This window comes from Zonotrichia albicollis, chromosome 25, assembly GCF_047830755.1.
Source record: "Zonotrichia albicollis isolate bZonAlb1 chromosome 25, bZonAlb1.hap1, whole genome shotgun sequence".
NCBI classification, from domain to species: Eukaryota; Metazoa; Chordata; class Aves; order Passeriformes; family Passerellidae; genus Zonotrichia; species Zonotrichia albicollis.
The window spans coordinates 4,635,275-4,657,504 of record NC_133843.1 but is presented as its reverse complement, the minus strand read 5'-3'; the positions used below and the strand labels follow the sequence as shown (position 1 = coordinate 4,657,504).

The following is a 22,230-nucleotide window of genomic DNA, read 5'->3' as shown; positions in this document are numbered from 1 at the left end:
GTGCACAAAAACGTCTGTCAGCAGCATCACAGTTAAAGTCACTTAAAATTACTTTAAAGACATTTAAAGTGCCAGTTTAAAATAATTAACTTCATCCAGTGGAGAAGGGCACACTGTTTTCTGTCTCAAATTGTACCAGCTTTTGTGGTGATGGAATTTTATCACATCCTAAGTAACCCCTTAACCTGTGCAATAGATGAGGACTCTTGGTGTAAGTGCAGCTGGAAATGAACCAGTATAGAAACACTTTTAAATACACATATTTAATGATTAATTAAATATTTTTCTGTGGGATAATATGGTCTGTACATATGCATATGTAAATTATATATACAAAGTATAAAGTTATTGGTTAATGTCATTGAGTTTGTGTATTAAATTAAATGCACAATAAACCCTGTAGGCAGAGTGTGGCATTCCACATTTTCTGAAAAATTCCTTTGCCCAGGATTTTTCTCCTGGGAAACTGAGAAGCCTCAGAGAAAAGGGAAACAATCCTTATCTCATTTGCTTCTCCTGTGTTTTGCTCATTTGGAATGTGTTTGGAGATTGTTTACCCACAGGTGATTGTTTCATTGGATTCTGCTGTGAGTTGTTTTCACTCTCTGGTCAATCAGGGCCAAGCTGTGTTGGGGCTCTGGAAAGAGTCAGGAGTTTTCATTATTACCTTTTTAGCATTGTGTAAGTATCCTTTCTGTATTCTTTAGTATAGTGTTCTTTAATGTCATATAGTATTATAAAATAATAAATTAGCCTTCTGAGAACATGGAATCAGACTCATCATTCCTTCCTTCATTGGGGCATCCCCAAATACAATAGCAGAGAGCACCAGGTGGGTGAGGTTCTGTAAGTTCTAGAGCCCCTAATTTTGGATTTCTCTGCTGCTCTTGTCTTTGGCAGGTATCGTTGGAGGACTGACAAGTGTGATAACATCGACAGTGGAAGGTGTGAAGACGGAAGGAGGGGTCAGTGGTTTCATATCTGGCCTGGGCAAGGGGCTGGTGGGCACTGTCACCAAACCCGTGGCCGGAGCGCTGGACTTCGCCTCGGAAACCGCGCAGGCGCTGAGGGACACCACGACCCTGAGCGGCCCCAGGTGAGCCCCAGCTGGGGTTTCTCATCAATAACACTCCAAAACTGTCTATTAATGCCTGCTTTAGCTTCTGAGCTGATTCTCTTTCCTCAGGCAAAGCAAAGTTAGCACAAGCTGTTACCAGCCCATTGCGTTCCATTTGCTTTTTGTTTAATAGATGGCATTTGCTGGTACTTGAACAAGAGTGAAATTTGCCTGGAAAAGCTGCAATATAAAGTAGGAATTATTCACCTACACCATTAGATGAAGCAAAATTTTTAGAAAGGCTGTATGTAGTAAAATTTAACTTCTACCACTGAATCTGCACAGAGTTGAAATGAAGTTCTCCCTGCTCTACCTCCAGCTTCCATTTTACTGTAGAAAAAGTTATTGAAACATTTTGAGAGTTCTGCAATCAACACAGTGCCACTATGTTTTAATTTTTATTCCGTGCAAAGTTCTCAGTTATGAAAGGGGGTGGCTGTGTGCCCTTATGTGCATGTGCCCATGCTCCTGTGGCTGTGAGGTGTCAGCACATCAGGACAGATGCTTTGGCTTCTTCTTGTAGTCTGTTACTGTTGTAATGTGAGCTCAGCAAAGTAATGATGGTTTTGCTTAAATTAAATGTTGATTAGCACTGACTGTGAGTGTGGCAGAGGGAAAGGATCAATTTCTGAAAGGGCTGCTCTGAGAGAAGAGTCTTTGTGCTCTTTGTGGCCAAGAGTTTGCTTTGTATTACTGTGCCAAGAAGTCCTCCTGCATGTGCATGAGACCTGTGGGCTGAAGTGAAAGAAAGCCCTAAGCAGGTTTTGGTATCAGAAAGCTTGGAGAAAAATGTTTGAAAAATGTTGGGTTTTCTGCTTGTTTTGTCTTCCCATTTGGCTTTTCCATTTCCTGTGTTTTATTATGCCACTCTTGGAATTCTGAAGGGTCTACATCAGGGTTTCAGTAAACAATAAGTCTGATGAAGTGTGAGTGAGGTGCAGGAAGCCTGAAGAATTACCCTAGGTGAGCTTTGTTCTGAAAATGGAAGTTTGTACATGTGTGTCTTAGATATTTGGGACTTACCCTGATTTGTAAAACCAAGAGGTCAAGGATTGAAATTTAGTAAGTGTATTTGCATGGACAAAATGAACTGAGAAATCAAAGTGCATCCCTGAGAAAATTCAGTGTTTCACTTGTGCATGTCTTAATTTTGTGACTGTGCAGCACACCTGTCTATGCTGTTAGCTAGATTTCTGGTTGAGCTGGGTGTCTATTGTAATTTGAAGAAACATATTCTTAAAATTCATGTTTTGACATGCTTCTGTGAGATAAGCCTGCACACAGTGGGTGTTATCAACAGTTGTAAACTGGACAGCAGCTGGGGGAGAGAGGGCAAGAAGATCTCCAGGCAGCCTGATTTTGGCATTGTGTTTCCTTTGGGAAATATTTCTCTTTGCCTTGTTAACTGTCAGTTAAGAGGTTAAGATAGATGAGCTGAACCATGTTTTTGCTTCCCCTAGATTTTGAAATCCAGTTGTCACAGATGAGTATTGTGAAATGATTTTAGTGTCTGCACACAGTCTGTTAAGTTTGTGACCCAACAACCTTTTACAAGATGAAAGAAAAGAAAAATGGGGAAAAAAGCCCCAACATTTCTCAGGTTACTCAGTTACCACAGTTCTCCATTCTACAAAAGTCTGATCAAAACTTTTTTAGCTAAAAAAATGTACTTGAGAATATGTAGATAATGTAAGGGCTGTGGGGAGAGGTGCCACCTCCATCTGTAAGCAACCTTGCATTCACATTTTGTTTGGTGTGTGGGTTTTATGTGCCTGTATAAGAAGCCAAATTGTTCTTTTGGGGGTTCAGAAAGCCCCAGAGGCCCCGGGGTTTGTCTGTTTTCTGGGCTGCTGTGTCCACTATCCCCTCACTGCGTTTGTCACTGCTCAAGTATGTGTGGTTTGGAATGGCAGCAGAGCAACGTTCCAAGCCTGAGCTGCTGGCTCTGCTTGGAGCCTGCTGGGCCATGGAGGCTCTGCCCAGCTCAGCACACAGGAGCTGCCTTCCCTGATGGATGGCACTGGAAAGGCTGGGCAGGAGCTGAGCTCCAGTGCAGTGTCGGCGATGGAGAGGGATGGGGAGACTGACTCGGTGATCAGAATCGGATTTTATTGTGGGATAGGAATAAAACACAATAAAACACTTATATACTATTTCAGGGAGAGCAGTAATGTGTACTACAATGATCAGGTTAAAATCCATACACAAACCTGTGCATATAACAACATCTCCTGCTTGCAGAGTTAATGGGATTTCCTTTTTCAGGTAAACCCATTTGATTGACTCTTCTTGCAATCCAGGTCTGATGTTCAAAGTTCCATTTGCTTTTACCAAGGCATTCTGTTATCAAATCTCTTATGTTAACCAGTCCAAAGTCTATAATCTATCTTTGTGTACCCCAACATTCCAAGACCTGAGGGCTGAGTTCATGAGTGTGACACGAGCTGTTTGTGTTCATGAGTGTGACAAGAGCTGTTTGAGTTCATGAGTGTGACAAGAGCTGTTTGTGTTCATGAGTGTGACAAGAGCTGTTTGACCCTGTGCCTGTTCTGGTGCTGCTGCAAAGCTGACTCAGCCATTTAATTGCAAGTTGCATTTAAATAGCAGGATACGTAACTGTAAATTACAGGCCCCTTGCAATTCTCTAATTACATGGTTGAATTTTAAAAAAAGCTCTGAATTTCAGCTGCTTGACTTTAACCATTGGATCAGGTTTGAGTGGGATGAGGAATTTTAATTGAGGCTCTTGGCTTTCCTAAAGGACGTAGTCTGATTCCAGCAAATCCACTTCATCAAATTCTTGAATGGAATGGAACAGTCTGCATCATGTGTTCCTGTGATCAGGCTACATGGACATGAGTATTTTTTGCCTTCAGATGTGTTGATTTCTGTTGGAACTCCTGCAGCTGGCACATGCCATAAGTTGGGAACATGGAGCCAGACCAGCATGGCTGAGGCACAGGTGAAGGCTTTAGACCTGAAGGGTGTAGTTTCAAAGCTGATTGGTTTAAAGGGCAAGGAAATATTTTTTTCTTCTGACTTTAGGCTGGATCTTTTCAAGGCTAATCTTATAAACTTATTATTTAATCATAAAGATGCCCTACTAATTCTAAATTTAATGCAGAAGAGTGCATAAAGCAGTGGGGGAAAGTACAGCATAGATCTGATTTATAAACAGTTAATGCCTATGATTCGATACCTTTATTGAGAGGGTTTTATGTGTTCCAAGTACTCCAGTGTCACATACAACAGTTCTGATTATTTCCATATTTTTCATATACTGCCAAAAGTTTTAAAGCCCAGCTCAAAACAGGAAAGCTGTTATGTCTCTGGATATGCTTGGAGAGCTCTTGCCTAGAAACGTGTTTTACGTCCTGGTGCAGCACAAGTAAAGAACATTTATATTTAGATGTGTGTCTAACCTAACAAGTAGTGCAGGAAAGTGCCTTTATGGCTTTCTCTCAGGCTTCTGCCAGATCAGTGCAAGTTTAAGATTATTCTTGGACTGTTACTGCAAGAGTTTGTGTTCTTTTCTGAGTCACAGTGTGAAAATTAGAAGTAGATAATTCTGTGACCTCCTCAATTGTGATTAATTCTGTCCATGAACTAGAGTGTTATTAGTAAAGAATAGTTTGAGATTGAAGAGCCATTAATAATCAGAGAAAATTATGTAAATATTTTATTATTTTAAGTGTACTTCATGTGGAAAGCAGCAACCTGTGCTAGTTGTTCCTTTGCTCATCACTTGGAGTTGTGCAGTGAGGTTGAAAAGTTTGATGCAATGTCAAAAGCAGATGATTATAACTCAGTTTTTTTTTTTGCCTTTTTGCATCCATTTCTCTGTTAGCTGTGATTTACATTGTGGGCTCAGAAGCAGTGTGGTTGAGAGCAGGAATATCAGTGACACTGAGCAGAAGTAGGAAATGAGTGCCTGATTGTGTGGAGACAAACTCAGCCAATTACTGCCATGAGGTTCTCAGGTTTAACACATCAGTATTGTTTGAACCTTTAGACTTCTGTGTGTGCTCCAGACTTGGTCCTGACCTTGGTCTTGATCTAGGTGTGACTTTACAAGTCTTCACAATAATGTCAGTCATGTATGGGCCCTTCCGGTCAAGGGGATGTTGCTGTTATCCTGGTAAGCCCTTCCTGAGTCTAATCAATAAATTACTTGAGCAGTGTGATTTTTCATATCCTTTCTTCCTTTTCCCTGTGGGATAACAGGTCTCCATGATAATCTGTTCTCTTTGAGCAGATTTGTCCATTCCTCTCCCTGTTGCACAACTGTAGCCATGGGCTTTTCCTCATTGTTAACCCAACCTCCAGTGTCCAACTGGATTTTATGGTTTACATTCTTCTTTCATTAGCACCATGCTGTTACATGTGCCATGTTAGCAGTGCCATGATGTTCCAGGTAAAAGCAGCTGCATTTCCATTCCTGGTGGAAGGTGCTGCATCCACTGAGCCATGCCCAGCTCCTGTTAAGCTGCTCTTGGGCTGGGCTCAGTGCAGAAATCTGGGTTCAGATTGATGTTACTGTGTGCAGTAAGTGGCCTGGAAAAGGTGCAAGTTAACGAGGGAAATGCATTGGGTGGCATGAGTCTGGTCAGGTGTGAAAGGAGAGCTGGCTGAAAATGGGTACAGAACTTGCTCCCTTTCCAGTGCAGCACTTCTGGAGGCCATGGGAAAGTTTCTGGGCACACAGACATTTGTAGGAGGTGACTAATGTTTCCCAATTCACTTAAATCCAGGGCAATGTAATGTTGGCCTGGCATAGTCCATCAGAAATAGAAGCAATTATGAACCTCCTTCTGAAAAGAGCAGATAAATCCTTTGTTGGATTTACTACAGATTTATTCTACTACCTAAATTTTGTGTGACATGAAATATTTGCTTCACAAAGTGGAATTCTTATTCTGAGTGCCCACTTCACAGTATTTAACTGTTAACTCCAATGCAGCTAGACAGGGAGAAAGTTTGATGTCTTCTGGAAATATTTGTATTTCTAGAGCCTGCATGTTCTGTCTAACTTTTATTTCATCCAAAGCTCTAGGACACAAAGGCCAAAAAGTAAAAGGAACAAAAAGGAACACTTCTTAGTGTTTTGTGTGTTTCCTGTTTTCTGGCATTACTGTGTTTTTTAGATCACAGCATCTCTGCTAAAGGTCACTGCTGTCTTGGTGTAGTCTGTGTAACACTTGCTTTGTGGGAAACAGTTCCAGAGAGCTGCAGATTTAATTAATCTGCATTGGTGCCTCCTAGAATAGAATTGCACAGTCTTTGGAAAAGAAAATAATTATATTCATGCATGAGCATCAGCAGAACCAGCTAAAAGTCATCAAAGATGGGCCATAAAGTATTTGCAGTTCCAGTTCACAGATCTGCCTGCTCAGAATGAGGTGGGATAAGTTGGGAGCATCTGCCCAGCAGGAAGGAACAAAGGCTTTATTCAGGCCAGCAGTGCCTGCTGGATGTTCCAGGACAGCCCTGCAGGCCAGAGTCAGGCTCAGGCCCCAGCACTGACAAACATCTCATGCACATTCTGGGAGTTTTCACCATCTCTTCTGACCCTTTCTCTAGGACTTTCACTTCATAAAAATAGCAGGGAAGTGTGGGGGTCCCGGTTGTGGGTTTCTCTGGGTCTGGATTGAAGGCACTGAGACAGCAGTTCATGTTCACACTCAGGTGTTTATTATTTCTTATCAGTGAAACAGTCTCACTGCTGTGAGTTGGACAACTTTTCATTAGAAGGCACAAAATGCCCAACAATCTCTTGGTACAAGGGCTTTTTAAACTGTCCAATTAAGAGCTGACACCTGGATTATTTCCCCTTTTAACCCAATAACTGATCCCACAGAGCTGCAATGGGGAATTTTCTGCCCAATTACAAAATGCCACCCACACCCATGGAGAAGGAGGAAGAAGAAGCATGAAGAAGAAACCCAGGACAGCACCCTGTGCCCTCCACCTTGCTGCCATCCACAACACACTAAAAATCCCCAAACTTCTGGGCGCTGGGAATATTTCTGTGTCTGCTCTGGGGTGCCCTGACCCCCAGGGCAGCACTGACTCTGACCCTCATCCATGGAGAAAGTTTCTCAGACTTCAAGATAGACCAGAATCCACAAAAATGGGAAATAGATTCTAGAGAGCAGTGTAGGTGTATCACTTGGTGAGAAATTGAGGGTTTGGGATTTTTAGTGTATTGTGGATGGGAGCAAGGTGGAAAGCACAGGGTGCTGTCCTGGGTTTCTTCTTCCTCCTTCTCCATGGGTTTGGGTGGCATTTTGTAATTGGGCAGAAAAGTCTGCATTGGAGGTTTTTTGGGGTCAGTTATTGGGTTAAAAGGGAAAATAATCCAGGTGTCAGCTCTTAATTGGATTGTTTAGTCTTAAAAAACCTTGTACCAAGAGATTGTTGGCCATTTTGTGCCTTCTAATGAAAAGCTGCTGAACTCACAGTAGTGAGACTATTTTACTAATAAAAATTATAAAAATTAAAGTAAAAAATTAATAAAAAATTAAAAAAGAAAAATAAAAAATATTCGAGTTGAACACAAATTACTGTCTCAAGTGCTTTCAATCCAAACCCAAAAAAACCAACTGGGACCCCCACATGTAGCAATTACAGGCTTGCCTGAAATCAGGAGGGCTCGGATGCTGCTCAGGTGTTTACCTGTTAGCAGACACTTTCCCCTTTGTCATGAACATCAGGTTTTGTGTTCAGTCCCAGACCAGAGCGGTAGATGGGAGCCCAGGGCCTGCTGGGATGGGGTTTTACACTTGTGCTGTCCTTTTGCCCTTCCCCTGAACTCTTTTCATTTCAGTCATGAGCAAACAGTCAGTGCCTGAACTAACAACCCCGCAATCCTCCAAAGCACGCTCCTTACAGTACCAAACAAAGGGAGGCCCGCGTGGGCCGGCCCAGGCCAAGGAATGCAGCTTCGGGGTTCTGCTCCATAAATTTAACCAGCACGACAAAAAGGAGATAATGTGAGCCTTCGTGATGATCTGAAAGGGGGAGGTTTGTGTCCCATTGATTGCGGTCTGGCCCCGCGCCAGCCCCGAGCCTGACCGACAGTTGAACCATATCGTTAAGGCGTGTAATACAGCTCGAGTCTTGTACAGCAGCCAATGAGTACATATCCAGAGGGCAAAAGTTTATAAAGAGTCGAGGCTGTCCTGTTTAACCCTCTCACACTGCCTGTAATATACACTGCTGCCATTCACAAACAGGCGCTCTGCTATTAAAATGTAAACCTTCAACTTTCCGTACTTGTGGAAAATGTACATGTGTGTCTGATTTCTAATGTGCAGCAGATTTATAAAGTGATCGTGGAAAAATATGTAAAACTGATCTTTTTTTTATTTTTTTTTTAGCCCAACTCGCTTTTATTTCAGCACTACTTCATCCAGTGTTACTTTTTTTGTTCAGAGATGTCTTCTGGGTTGTTCTGCAAACTCTTTCATACAGATGGAGCTATTTATTGCCTTGATGTCACCTCATTTAGCATGTGGCTGGTATTTTTATAGATAATTTTTTCACCTAATGTTGCTGTTAACATGTGGAATGCTCTTTATCAGTTTTGTAAGTACAGCCAGTTGATCTGAATTGTTCTTGCAACTGCAAACTTTAAAAATCAAAACAAACCTTGTGAGCAGCTGTTTGTTGGGTGAGCTTTGTGCTAGAGCTGTGCCTGTTGCATCCCTAGTTGTAGTAACTGAGAAATCTAAAAGGAGGGTTGGAAAGAGAAGTTAGTAATTAGAGTTGATTGACACAGTCCTTCATGCACAGCCATGCTGGGCAGGGCCCCTGATTTGGGTTTTTTTCCCTTTCCCAGAAAGGCAGGAATACAATGTGAAAGCATTTCTGTTAGATTGAAGTATTTTACACTTGAAGTGACCTTGTTTGTATTTGCTGCAACTGGATATTTCTTGACCAGCATTGATGGGACCATTATTAACATGACTCCCCATCCCTGGCAGTGTCCAAGGCCAGCTTGGAGCAGTTTGGGACAATGGAAGGTGTCCCTGGGTCCCAGGATGAGCTTTAAGGCCCTTTTAGCCCAAATCAATCTGGGATTCCATGGGCACAGACATAAGAGCAATGCTCCATCTGCTATAGGCCCTGCCTGGCAGCAGACAGTATTTAATATTTTAAACCCTCACACAGTGCCCTGAGGCTGAGCAGTGTTCTGCTCCTGGGCACTTTGGTTTCACTTTGCTCAGCTCCTGTTCTCAGACAGGTGTTTGCAGGAAATCCCTGCTGAGAACCATATTTTACATCCACTCAGGAGGTGAATGGGAGCATTTTTCAACACATTGGTTTGACAAGAAACCTTGAAGGTGACAGCTGCTTTCATCCCTGTAATCAGTACAGGAGGAGTCTGGGGGGAATTGGAAGCTGGGATGGCAGTGTTGTGTTTTGTCAACTTCTTAAGCTTGATGTTCCCAAAGTGCTTGAGAAAGTGTGAGTTTACAGCTGTTACAGGCACAGGTGGGGCAAGGGCCAGAAGTTAATGCCCAGAGTGCAGCTGGTGTCAGTGCTTTGTCTATACTGCAAGCTCATACACCTTGTCCAGATGCTGGATTTGTAATATGGATGTCACAATTAAATTGTGTCTTAATTAATCTCTTAATTCCTTTTGAACTTGGAGCATGATGAGGTTATGTACAATTGCAAACCCAGGGAATAATTCTTAATTTTGTTTTTATCTGGTGTACAAAAGAAAAGGCAAGGGGGAGAAAAGCTCTATGTCCAAGAAACTGGCAGGAACAAGTTCCATGATAAACAGTTGCTCCTTGAGCATGCTGTACTCTCCTAAAGGCACGTCGGGTCAGCTAAAGGTCTGCAGCATCTGAGCTGGGAGATCCCTCCAAAGAGGAGGGATTTAACTGTAAGTGGGAGGTTTTAACCCTAGGCACCATTTATTTGCATGTTTCTGCCTCAAACTAGCATTTTGGGAGCACGTTTAACAAGCACCATATATTCCATGCGTTTGCTGGAATAAACGGCGCATGTGAGCTTCCTCAGATGTGCAGTCAGCAGGGAGCTGTCTGGCCCGTGATTTTACACATTCTTGCATCTAACTGAGATGTTCTGATGCCAAATCCAGCACTCAACTGACTGCACCATGTGTGCATTTTAACACACCTTAACAGCATCTGTGCTGGGACCAGCCAGTGAATCCTGCCAGGTACCTGTTGTTGATTCTCTGATTTCTGGGCCTCAGGCTGGGCCTTCCCAGGGGGCTCCCCTGTTTGGGGAGAGCCTCCTGGAGTGGTTTTGTGTCACAAAAGAGAGACACACTGGATTATTTTAGTCTTCAGGTTCTTATTTATTATTATCTAAAGTTTTGCACGCTGTCCACACCAGGCTCGGCGCGCTGGAAAAGCACCACAAAAATGGCCACAATCTCTTGGTACAAGGGCTTTTCAGACTAAACTGTCCCATTAAGAGCTGACACCTGGATTATTTTCCCTTTTAACTCAATAACTGATCCCACAGAGCCTCCAATGCAGACTTTTCTGCCCAATTACAAAATGCCACCCAAACCCATGGAGAAGAAACCCAGGACGACACCCTGTGCCCTCCATCTTGCTGTCATCCACAACATACTAAAAATCTACTTTACACATTTGTGGATTCCAGTCTATCTTGGAGTCTGGGAAACTTTCTCCATGAATGAGGGTCAGAGTCAGTGCTGCCCTGGGGGTCAGGGCACCCCAGAGCAGACACAGAAATATTCTGGGTTTCCACATCATCCTGTGGCAGAGCTTTGCTGCATCTCTGGGATCAGTGGCTGCACCCCAAAGTCCAGCACAGGATGGGAGGCAACTGCACTGACCCCTTGAAGCAGAGCAGCAGTAGAATCACCAGGGAATAGGGAATCTGGATTGCCACATGTTTTCCTGAAATTAGGCCCAAGGCATTAAATGTTCTCAGGCGCTGAGAACTGGCACATCAAAAACCTGCTGTCTCTCCCCTTCTGTTCAGTGAATTCAGGGAATATTCCTGCTCATCACATGGCTTCAGCACATGAAACAAAGTTAAGTGCATCTGTGAGGAAAGAATTGTGAGAACAGTGGATTTTTAGTGCTGTGCAGAGGTGCAGTGTGCACTACAGACCCCATTGCCAGTGGCACACGTTTGTTTTCATTTGTTATCCACGTGTTCTCAAGCTATGGCTGCAGCATTGAGTTTGTCTCTGTCATGGCTGAGTTTTCAGCTCCATTTTTAAGGCATACATTGTTCAGCATTTAATTGGTTCTGGCACTCCCAAGTGTTCTTTGCACAGTGTGCCACAAGCACTGTCCTCATTCTGCATTTCATGGAAATCATGTGCCTGGTCTGCAACTCAAACAAGTGGACCAGGTATTTTACTTGTGGATTTTATGGTGGAAAATAAAGATTATTCCTCCCTTAATTTACCAGATCATGTCACTTTTAATGTCTGAAATGCACTGAAGCTTCCTCAGACAAAGCACTCCCTGTATTTAGGAAGCAGACTTTTTTCAGAGCCAGCAATAGTTTGATTTTATTATTTCTTGAAAATACCAGCAGCTTTTGAATTGTGTCTCACATTACCTGCCGTTTTCCTTTGTTTGAATTAAGATTTTTTTGTAGTTATTTCAAGGGGATAAAAATCATTGCCATGCTGAAAGTCATTATACCAAGTCATTTCTGACTCTAACATTTATAGATTTCCAAAAGTGACAGTGGATAGGAGGATGACAGTGCTGCATCTCCAATGACACTAAACAAACCAACAGTCCATCAAATTCCTCTTCTTCCATAAAAAAATACAAAACAATAAGTCATTTACATGAAGTGCATAAAAAAGTCTGTTACAAAAATGTAAACATCAAAAAACTTAACTTAAAAAACAAAATAACAATGAAGGATTTGGGATGTGCATGCTCAGGCTGGGTTTTTGAACACATCTGTGGTTGCCACTGCTGTTCCCTCACCCAGATGAGAAATCCCCCAGATACACATTTTAAATGAAATCCAGTGATTACTGTGTTGGTCATGGGGTTTTGTCCATGTTGGTTTTTCTCAGAAGTTGCTACATTTCCTGAAGCTGTATCATGATGAAAAATTATTCTGGGTGTGATACTGAGGAAACTGAAAGATGTAAATTGGTAAATAATTTCTAAATCATTTTAGAATAGGGATGGTTTGTTTTAGCAGAACATCTTTTGATATAAAGTTTGAGGCCTTCAAAATTTTATTTTTTACTGGTTTTAAGGTACTCGGGGTACACTTCAGGGAAACTTTTGAGGTCCAAGAGACCATCAGAGATAAGTAACAGTTGTTCTCAAAGCCACAGTGTATTTATGCAGTTCTGCAGGGATCACAGATCCTGATCTGTGCTCTGCAGACCTGATGGTAGAACCTGGTGGGGTGGATGAACGTGGAGTGAAGCAGCAAGGGCAGGTGATTCTGGAAGGCATGGGATGCCTCTTGGAGAGTTTTCTCAATGTAAGTTGGTCAATAATTATCCTCACTGCTATCTGACCACTTCCTTCATGAGGTTGGTGATGTGTTCGATTACAAAACTTCTGCTTAAAACTGTGCAGCTGCGTTCCAAGGATTCTGTGAACTGCTCAGCACAGGGCAGGGCTGCAGTGTTCATCCCAAGCTCCCAACACCCTCTCCCAGCCCTTTGTGCCTCCATCCAGCAGCACCATTCCCTGCTGTGCCATTCCTGCCTTGGATTGCTTTTGTGTGCTTATTAAAAAGGAATCAGCAGATCTGCTGAGTGCCTGGCTAATGGGAGCCAGATGTGGGCACTGCTGCCCGCTCTGCTTGACAAATCTGCAGCTTTTGGGATTTCACCAGGCTTGCTTATTATTTACAGAACGTAACTTGAGACAGTAGAACAAATTTTTAGATTAAAAAAAATCAAGTGGTGTGGAATGTTTTTTAGCTGTGCAGACCAAACAAAGCAGTTTGCCAAGGGGGAGATGGATTCAATCCATGCAGTCTGAGCCCAGCACCAGTGGCACTGGGTTGGAGAACTGCTGGCCTTATCACCAGGAAGGGAGTGATCTGTTATCACCAGGATCATGTCTGAGGGCACAGTGAACACTGAACTTGTTCTCTGAAGTGCTTCTTCCATTTTAAAAACAAAACCAAAACATAAAACCTTGGCTCAGAAATTGCCAAACCTTCAGAAATCCATTGTGGTGCCCTTTGTAGCACTGGTGCTTTTTCTCTGACCTGCTTTGAGCCAAACATTAGAAACCAGTGTTCCCTGAAATTACAGTGTCTGTGGGATTAAAAGGCCCTGTTCTATCCCATTAGGGTAGTCTTGCTTGCAATGCTTCAGATCCCTCTTCTCAAGGAACTAAAAATATTAGCAAGGCTGGTGTGCTGAATATTACAGAATATTGGAGAGGCTGCTGTGTGGAATATTACAGAATAGCAAAATATTAGAGAGGCTGATGTGTTCAATATTACAGAACTACAGAATATTAGAGAGGCTGGTATGTTGAATATTACAGAATATTAGAGAGGCTGGTGTGTTGAATATTACAGAATATTAGAAATGCTGGCACAGGGGAGTGTTTGTCTGCAGGATGGTTCATGTAAAACCCACTGCACAGTGCAGCTGCTCTGTCCCTGTTATCCAGCCTTCCAAGATGGAAAGTCTCAGTAAAACATTATTGATTGGCCATTGTTAATTAAAACCCACCTAAGGCTGCAGGCAGTCACTCTTTGAACTTGTCAGTAGGTGCCATAGAGAGGTTTAAGACCCAACAGGGGCTTCTTTGATTGGTGATTTTTTGCCATTTTCCTGGTTTTGGAAGTTAGAAAGTGGGACAGACAGGAAGGTGGGAATTATACTGGTTGGAATTCTTTAATTTCTCTGGAACTTTTGTCTCAACATTTTGCATTCATGGAGGCAAACACCTTTGTTTATTACTTTGTAAGACTCTAATAGGTAAAAGCAGGCATGTGTTGTTCACCTCTTGTGTAGGTTTAGAAAGACAAGAATGGTTCAGGTGAATCCTAAGGAATTTAAGGGGCAGGAGAGGTGATGTTCTAGAGCCTTAGAACATTAATAGCAAAGCTCTAACCACTGCATTAAGAGTTGTCAAAAACTTGAAGGAAAACAATTTTTAAAAGGGTGCCCAGGCTTCAGATGTGGGTCAGGGCTGCTGAGGGGGAGAGGTGACAAGGAAATGAGGCTCCAGAGAAAACATCTGCAGAGCATGGACCCCAGCAGGTGAGTGCTCTCTCCTGATGGTGGGCAGCTTGAAAAGCAGGGTAATGCTCCATGGGACCTTCCTCCTGTCCCTGGATCACACAGGCTGGAGTTCCTTGTGCAGGGTTTTACAAAGAGTCAGGGTGGGAAGGGAGAGCACTGACCCAAAATGGTGCATTTGGCTGGGAAATTTGTAACAGCAGTAGCCTGGAGGAGCTGTGAAATAGCATGGAGCAGCCCCAGAGTGATGCTGCTGGGAAGGGACAGGGAATAAGGCAGGGTTCAGCAGCCTGTAACACAATTCTTCAGGGGCAGGGCGTTCCAGGAGCTTGAAGGAATTCAGAGTATTATTTTTTAACAAAATTCTGCTAAGGGAGGAACCGAGCCTGCAGTTCTGCAGTGCTGTGGCCAATATCAACCTCTGATGGCTGCCAGCCCACAAGTGTGTGTCCTTCTTACTGTCGTTTTTAATAGACACACAGAAGGGTAAAATATGTTAAACGCTGCTATGGGGACCCTAATTAATGAGGATTTTTCTTCTGTCCTAATTTAACTGCACGTTCCTATTTCCATAACCGTGGTGTTTGCTGTCTCCTGGCACTGTCCATTGATGAGAGCCCTCTCTAGGTTTTTGCACTCTTTCTTTAGAGCTGTAAGAAGAAATGATTAAATCAGTAAAACTGCTAATAAATACAGCCCAAAACCTTCAGAGATTGTGCACTTCTTAGGTCACTTCTTCCTACTAATTTAGCTACTTCATTGTGGATAAAGTTCTTCTGTTTTTATTATTGTATGGTTCTGTGTCTCATAGAAATGTGTGAAGCTGTCAGCCCACAAGTGTGTGTCCTTCTTGTTGTCATTTTTAATAGCCACACAGAAGGGTAAAGTGTGTTAAACCCTGCTATGGGGATCCTAATTAATGAGGATTTTACTTCTTCATGTTCCTATTTCCATAACCATAGAGTTTGCAATCTCCTGGCACTGTCATTGATGAGAGTCCTCTCTAGGTTTTTGCACACTTTCTTTAGAGCAGTAAGAATAAATTATCAAATCAGTAAAACTGCTGATAAATATATCCCAAAACCTTAAGAGATTGTGCACTTCTTAGGTCACTTCTTCCTACTAATTTAGCTACTTCATTGTGGATAAAGTTCTTCTGTTTTTATTATTGTATGGTTCTGCGTCTCATAGAAATGTGTGAGTAGACACCACATCTTCCAGATCCAAGTGCTTTTGCAGACCTGGGATTTTTGAAGACTTTGCATTTGAAGAAGCCTAGAAGTCAGTGTGCAGGCAGTGTCAGTGGCAGGAGAAGCTGCAGCAGGTGATTTCTGTGTTCTCTCTGGCTGCAGGACCAAGGCCGAGCGAGTGCGGAAGCCGCGGTGCTGCAGGGGACCCCAGGGGCTCCTGCCCCGCTACCTGGAGAGCCAAGCAGAGGGACAGGAGCAGCTCTTCAAGCTGACAGACAACATCCAGGATGAGTTGTGAGTACCCAGCCACTTCCACTGCTCCTCTGAGCATTTCTGTTCTGTTTGCTGCCATCCTGTTGTGAGTGCACAGCCACTTCCACAGCTGCCCTGAGCATTTCTGTTCTGTTTGCTGCCATCGTATCTTCATGTCTGAAACACTTGTTCAGTTCTGGGCCCTCACCACTGCAAGGACATGGAGGGGCTGGAGTGTGCTCAGGGAAGGGAATGGAGTCTGGAGCACTGGATAGAGGAGCTCAGCCTGGAGGGAAGGAGGCTCATGGGGACCTTCTGGCTCTCCACAGCTCCCTGACAGGCTCTGCTCCCACAGAACAGGGAACAGGATGAGAGGAAATGGCCTGGAGTGGCACCAGGGGAGGTTCAGCTTGGCTATTGGCGTAAATTGATCCATGGAAAGTCATAAAGCCCTGACACAGCTTCCAATGGTGCAGCCACCATCTCAGGAGGGATTTAAAAGCCTTGTGGATGTGGCACTTGGGGACATGGGTTGGCCTGGGCAGTGGTGGGGGAACAGTTGGATTTGGTGGTCTCAGAGGGCTCTTCCAACCCAAATTATTCTGTGATTCTACAGGGGGAATATCAGTTTGAGTTGGAGTCTAAATGCAGAATTCATCACTTGCCTGATCTCCACCATAGTTACTGATCAGCTGTGTCAGGGCAGGGTGTGAGATGCTGTGTCTGTCACCCACCAGAGCATCTGCCAAGGCACAGGGTCAGAATTGCTGCTGGTGGGGCTGCCAGAGGGGGGTACAGGCTCAGCAGGGTCACTTGGTGTCACCAGTGTCCATGTGCCACTGCAGCTTCTGCCTCAGGAAGAGATTGCAGTCTGCCACTTGTCACCCTGTGAGTTCACATTTGGGGTATCCTGTTTCCATCTCCTTTCAGGATCTTTGTGCCTATTCAGGATGGCTCTGGAAAAAGCAATTTGTGACCAAAACCAATCCCTGGTGTAGCCCATAGCCCTTCAGTGGCCTTTGTCACCAAGTCACACTGTTCATTCACTCTGACTCTGGCTATTAGAAACATCATTCAGCAGGAACACAGTGTTTCTTGTCATGGAAAATAAATACAAAATTATGCCTCTGACTTTTATCCTAGTATCATAATCAGAAACACATTTGAAGACCTGATTATTTGCATATTTTCCTTCAGAGTTAAATCCATAAAAGGGGGTTTAATACCTTGCTCTACTGTTCTAACTAAATGTTTCCACATTTTTTTCCAGTTAGGCTCGCTGTTTCACTTCTGGAAAATATTGTGTAATTACTTCCTGATGTTGTTAAGAACCCCACAAATTCTCCAGAGATCTGGTTGCTTCTACTTTGTTCTACTGGATCATGTTTCATTTAATTTTTCATTTTATTAATTTGAGATATTTTTAATAGTGTAGATGTATGGGTTTAAATAAAAAAGTTGTATCTTGCAGTAATATCTGAAAAGGTTAAAAATACCAGTTTTAAGAACTTGACACTGAGAAAAAAGAAACAGCTGGCAAGAGCAAAGGTAGTGGTGCATGACTCAAACTTAGAACAAAATGTAGAGCCTGAACTACAAATTAGCTAATGTTTCTGGGCTTCTCCATTAACTCACTGACCTCTGTTTCCATTCCTCAGAATATATACATGCCACCAGTAAAAGTCTTTTAAGGAGAAGTTCATGCATCGTGTGCTGCTCTTTCAGAGCAAATGCAGCCCTTGGTCAGTGCCCAGTGCATCCCCTGGGCTTGGGAGCAGCTCTCAGTGTCCCCTTTGTCCCCATGGGTGTCCTGGTGGCCCTGGTGGCATCCTGACCTGCTCGGATCTGCTGCCTCCCTCAAACTCTGTGTTTGATGTGCCTGTCCAGGGCACCAGGCTGTTCTTCTGCAGCTGCTCTGGGTTCAAATTAAGTTTTCTGTGACACTTCATAAAAAATGTCACTCTCCATCCTATTTAACTCATTTCAAAGGCAGAACTTTACCCTGAAGTGTTTGAGCTCTGATGGAAAACTGCAGGGCAGGTGCTGAGTCTGGAGCTCTGTTCATGTTGTCTTTCACCTGGGTTCCTCTAAGCCAAACTCCACTTTTCTCCCAGTTTGTTTTATTTGAAGAAACACAGATTTTTATCTTCCTGGAGCTTCATCCAAGCTTAGAGCTGGGCAAAGCATTTTCCAGACCCTTTTTAATGAGGCTGTGTCCTCAGCACATGACAGTGTGGGGACAGTGTGGGCTGGAGTTGGTGTGAGGGGAGTGAAGGCACAGAGGGAAAGTGCAGAGCAGTGTCTTTGAGAGGATTGGAATACAGAATTCCTGCAGTTATCCTTTTATACCACAAAAAGAAACTATGGCCTGACCTCTTGCCATATTTTTGGCTATTAACATATCTTTTATAGCTCTGGGTTTATTTAACTACAGATCAGAGTAGCTTGTGTGTGCAGTGATATTTAACTGGGAGAGCCAAGGGTGCATTTGGAGATTTGGGAACTCTTCTGTTTACCAGAAACGCTGAGTTAGTGACAGAGGTCACAGATTTCTGAGCCAGTGGGGGATTCTGCAGGGTGTGAGGACAGCAGGCAGGTTTGTGTGAGCAGTGGCTCAGGGGGCAGCAATTGGGAACCTGCCTGACAGCAGCAGAATCCTCCTTTACAGATGCTTCCCAGCCCTGGGGGCTGCTGGCAGAGCTTTTTCACTCTGTTTAGCACTGCTCTATTACTCTGCTTAGCTATGATTCCACATTCAATGCTGAATTCTTCAGCTTTTTAAAAGCCCCTCTAATGAGGTTCATTTCATTTGTAAACCAGAAGTGGGGGAGAAACATCTGTGTGTTCAACTTCCATTTCCATTTTGCACCTTACATTTATTCTTTTCAGCCATCATAACTCTCAGTATTCCTAACTCACTCTTCTCTCCCTCTTCCTATTCATCACTCAGCCTAATCTCCCTGGGGAAACCTGCTTGCTGCTTAACCTCTCACCCCTTGTTAAACAGCTAATTTCTCTTTTCTGCTACTGATCCTGGCAGCAGGTTCAGCTTGATTTTGGTTTTGAAGGCAGGGAGGTGTGGGTGGGGAGCAGAGAAGCACAGGAGAATTACAGGATAGCTGTTGTCATAAATGTCTGCAAACTTTTCATGTGCCAGCTCTGGAACTGAATTAGTTACAATTTGCTTCAGCATTAGGACTTGCAGTGCTCCAGTGCATGGAAATTACTGCTCCTAAGTCCTTGTCAAAGGACATTTTTATGTGTAGCTGTAATGCCCAAAGCCAGGCAGGCAGCACCAATATTTGATTTACAGCATTTACAGCAATTTGATTCACTGGAGTTTGTTGCAGTTAAGCTTCAGCATTAGGACTTGCAGTGCTCTGTGAGCGTTCACAAGGGTCTGAGGATGAGGGAAGCGATGAGGATCTGACTCCGTGTTTCAGAAGGCTTGATTTATTATTTTATGATATGTATTACATTAAAACTATACTAAAAGAATAGAAGAAAGGATTTCATCAGAAGGCTGGCTAAGAATAGAAGAAGAAAGAAGAATAACAAAGGTTTGTGGCTTGGACAGAGAGTCAGAGCCAGCTGACTGTGATTGGCCATTAATTAGAAACAACCACATGAGACCAATCCCAGATGCACCTGTTGCATTCCACAGCAGCAGGTAACCATTGTTTGCATTTTGTTCTTGAAGTCTCTCAGCTTCCTAAGAGAAAAAATCTTAAACAAAAATTATTTCAGAAAATATCATAACTGCTGCAGTGCTCCAGAGCAAGGAAATTACTGCTCCTATGTCCTTGTCAAAGGACATTTTATGTGTACCTGTAATGCCCAAAGCTGGTGGCCAGGCAGGCAGCACCAATATTTCATTTACAGCATTTACAGCAATTTCATTTACTGAAGTTAAGTTGCCATTAAGCTTCAGCATTAGGATTTGCAGTGCTCCAGAGCATGGAAATTACTGTTCCTAAAAGACATTTTTATGTGTACCTGTAGTGCCCAAAGCTGGTGGCCAGGCAGGCTGCACCAATATTTCATTTACAGCACAATCTTTTTATAAATAGGTGAGAGCGTCCTTCGTAAGCTCCATATCCAAACAATTTAAATTAAATACAGAGGAATTGTACATGTTGCACCACTAAATTTTCTGATGGCGTTCTGAAGGTCACAAACAGGTGATGACCCTTGTTAATTTGCTATTTTTAGCTCTAAGCTAACAATATTTTCTCCTTTATTGCAGCTTCATCGCCGTGGAGAACATCGACAGCTACTGTGTGCTCATCTCCTCCAAGGCCGTGTACTTCCTGAAGAGTGGAGACTTCACAGACAGGGACTGCATCTTCCTGGAGGTCAGGTACGATGACCTGTACCACTGCCTGGTGTCCAAGGACCACGGCAACGTCTACATCCAGCTCACCAAGAAGGCAGTGAGCACGAGCAGCGGGCTGGCCATGCCCGGCCCCTCGCAGCAGCGGCCCATGGTGAGCACTGGCACCCTGCCCTGGGAGCAAAGGGGTTTAGGCACCCTGCCCTGGCAGCAAAGGGATTGAGGCACCCTGCCCTTGGGAGCAAAGGGATTGAGGCACCCTTCACCTGAGAGAAAAGGGATTTAGGCACCTTCCTCATTGGGAGCAAAGGGATTTAGGCACCCTGCCCCTGGGAGCAAAGGGATTGAGGCACCCTTCCCCTTAAGAGGAAAGGGATTTAGGCACCCTGCCCCTGGGAGCAAAGGGATTTAGGCACCTTCCCCCTGTGAGCAAACGGATTTAGGCACCCTGCCCTGGGAGCAAAGGGATTTAGGCACCCTGCCCTTGGGAGCAAAGGGATTTAGGCACCCTGCCCTTGGGAGCAAAGGGATTCAGGCACCCTGCCCCTGTGAGCAAAGGGATTTAGGCACCCTTCCCCCTGGGAGCAAAGGGATTTAGGCACCCTGCCCCCGGGAGCACAGGGATTTAGGCACAAGTTTTGTTCTGCCAGCACTGGAAACAGCTGCTGCCAAGGTTTCAGTGGCTCCCTGAACTCCTGAGAAAGCTGAAGAAAGGAAAACACTAAAATATCCCCACAGGCGGCACAGAACTAGCAGAAACTGGCAGAAACATGGATTTACCTGTGACATGTTTTTAACTTTTAGCCACATGGGCACTTTGCTGTCTGTTCAGTCTCCTCCTCCCCACAGCAGTTTTCCTGTGAGGGCTCTGGTGCTGGCAGCAGTGTTTGTGCTCTGTGCCATTTCAGGAGTTGCTCAGGGGCTGTTCTACAGGCTCACCCCTGACCCAGGGCATTCACATTCCAAACAGAGCAGCCAGATAAAAGGTGGGAGGGGAGGCAAAGGAAATACCCTCAGATATGGCACCGTGTTCCTGAATATCTGTGTGTGTACCTGGTGCTCCCTCACCCTCCTGCTTGCTCCAGCCTAAGTGAAACCTTTCTGTCCCTTACCTCAAATCTAAAATCTACTCTGTTTTAGCTACAGCAGGAGCACATTAAGAAAAATCCCCTTTCTTTCTGCAGGTGAAAGTGAAATCAGAAGCTCTGGCAGTAAAGGTGTCCCAAGAAATCAACTATGCAAAGAGCCTTTATTATGAGCAGCAGCTGATGCTGAGACTTAGTGAAAATCAAGAGCATCTCGAGCTGGACTCTTGAAAATCCATTTCCTCACTGCCAGAAGGAGCTGCAAGTACCAGGCTGGAGCCAGGACTGTGTGACTAGAGAAGGAAAAAATATAATTTTAGTATTTAGAGAAAACAAAAGAGGTGGCTTTTCTTTTTTAAGCACTAGTTGTACACCAGAGGTGTAGCTGCCACAGCTTTGGGTCTGGGAGAAGCCCTGTATTTTGCTAACATGTATATATGTACAAGTGTCATGTAAATACAACTGCAGAGGGTGTTGGTATAAATATGAGTCTGTTTACTGTGTAAAGAAATTAAAGGAGCTCTACTGAGTCATACTGCACTACCTGACAGAAGCCCTTCTCTCTCTCTTTTTTTTTCCTTGAGAAAATTGATTTTCACAGTACAGGAATGTAGATAAACCTTTAAAAAATAAAATCAAGAATTAATTTCAGCTTTTGGAGCACAGGTGTCCTGTGGTTTAGAGCTTTAACACCATGAATAGGGTGCATTAACACTGTGATATGGGGGCATTGGTTGGGTTGTTTGGTGGGCTTTTTGTTGTTTTTTTTTTTTTTCTCTTAACTCACTAATACAGGTAAATACAGGAGACCTGGTCTTGCACTGAAATGTCAGCCTCTTTTTTAACAAAAAAAATTGTATTTTGGTAAATAATACAGGGAAGATTCAGTTCTACATTCACAGTCTGCATCTCAAAGCCTCTTTTCTGACTTGTTTTTGAAGTAGTTGAAGTGAGCAGCCTTGGAAATTGAACATTTCACTTCAGATTTTTCCTTCCCTCAGGTGGAGGAAGGGTGGGGGCAGAGGAGATTACCAGCTTGT

The 22,230-nt window shown here is 43.7% G+C and overlaps 1 protein-coding gene across 7 annotated transcripts in view; it reads left to right on the top strand.

Moving 5' to 3' along the window:
• Window positions 1-22,011, top strand: part of VPS13D (vacuolar protein sorting 13 homolog D) — a 106,308-nt gene extending 84,297 nt beyond the window's left edge. For all 7 annotated transcript variants that reach the window (XM_074558821.1, XM_074558820.1, XM_074558815.1 and 4 more), the window contains 4 exons: window positions 901-1,096; window positions 15,683-15,814; window positions 20,019-20,259; window positions 21,290-22,011. In XM_074558821.1, coding sequence (XP_074414922.1) covers window positions 901-1,096; window positions 15,683-15,814; window positions 20,019-20,259; window positions 21,290-21,421 — 701 coding nt within the window. In that variant the 3' untranslated portion in view covers window positions 21,422-22,011. The remainder of the gene's footprint in view (window positions 1-900; window positions 1,097-15,682; window positions 15,815-20,018; window positions 20,260-21,289) is intronic.
• The last annotated feature ends 219 nt before the right edge of the window (window positions 22,012-22,230 follow it).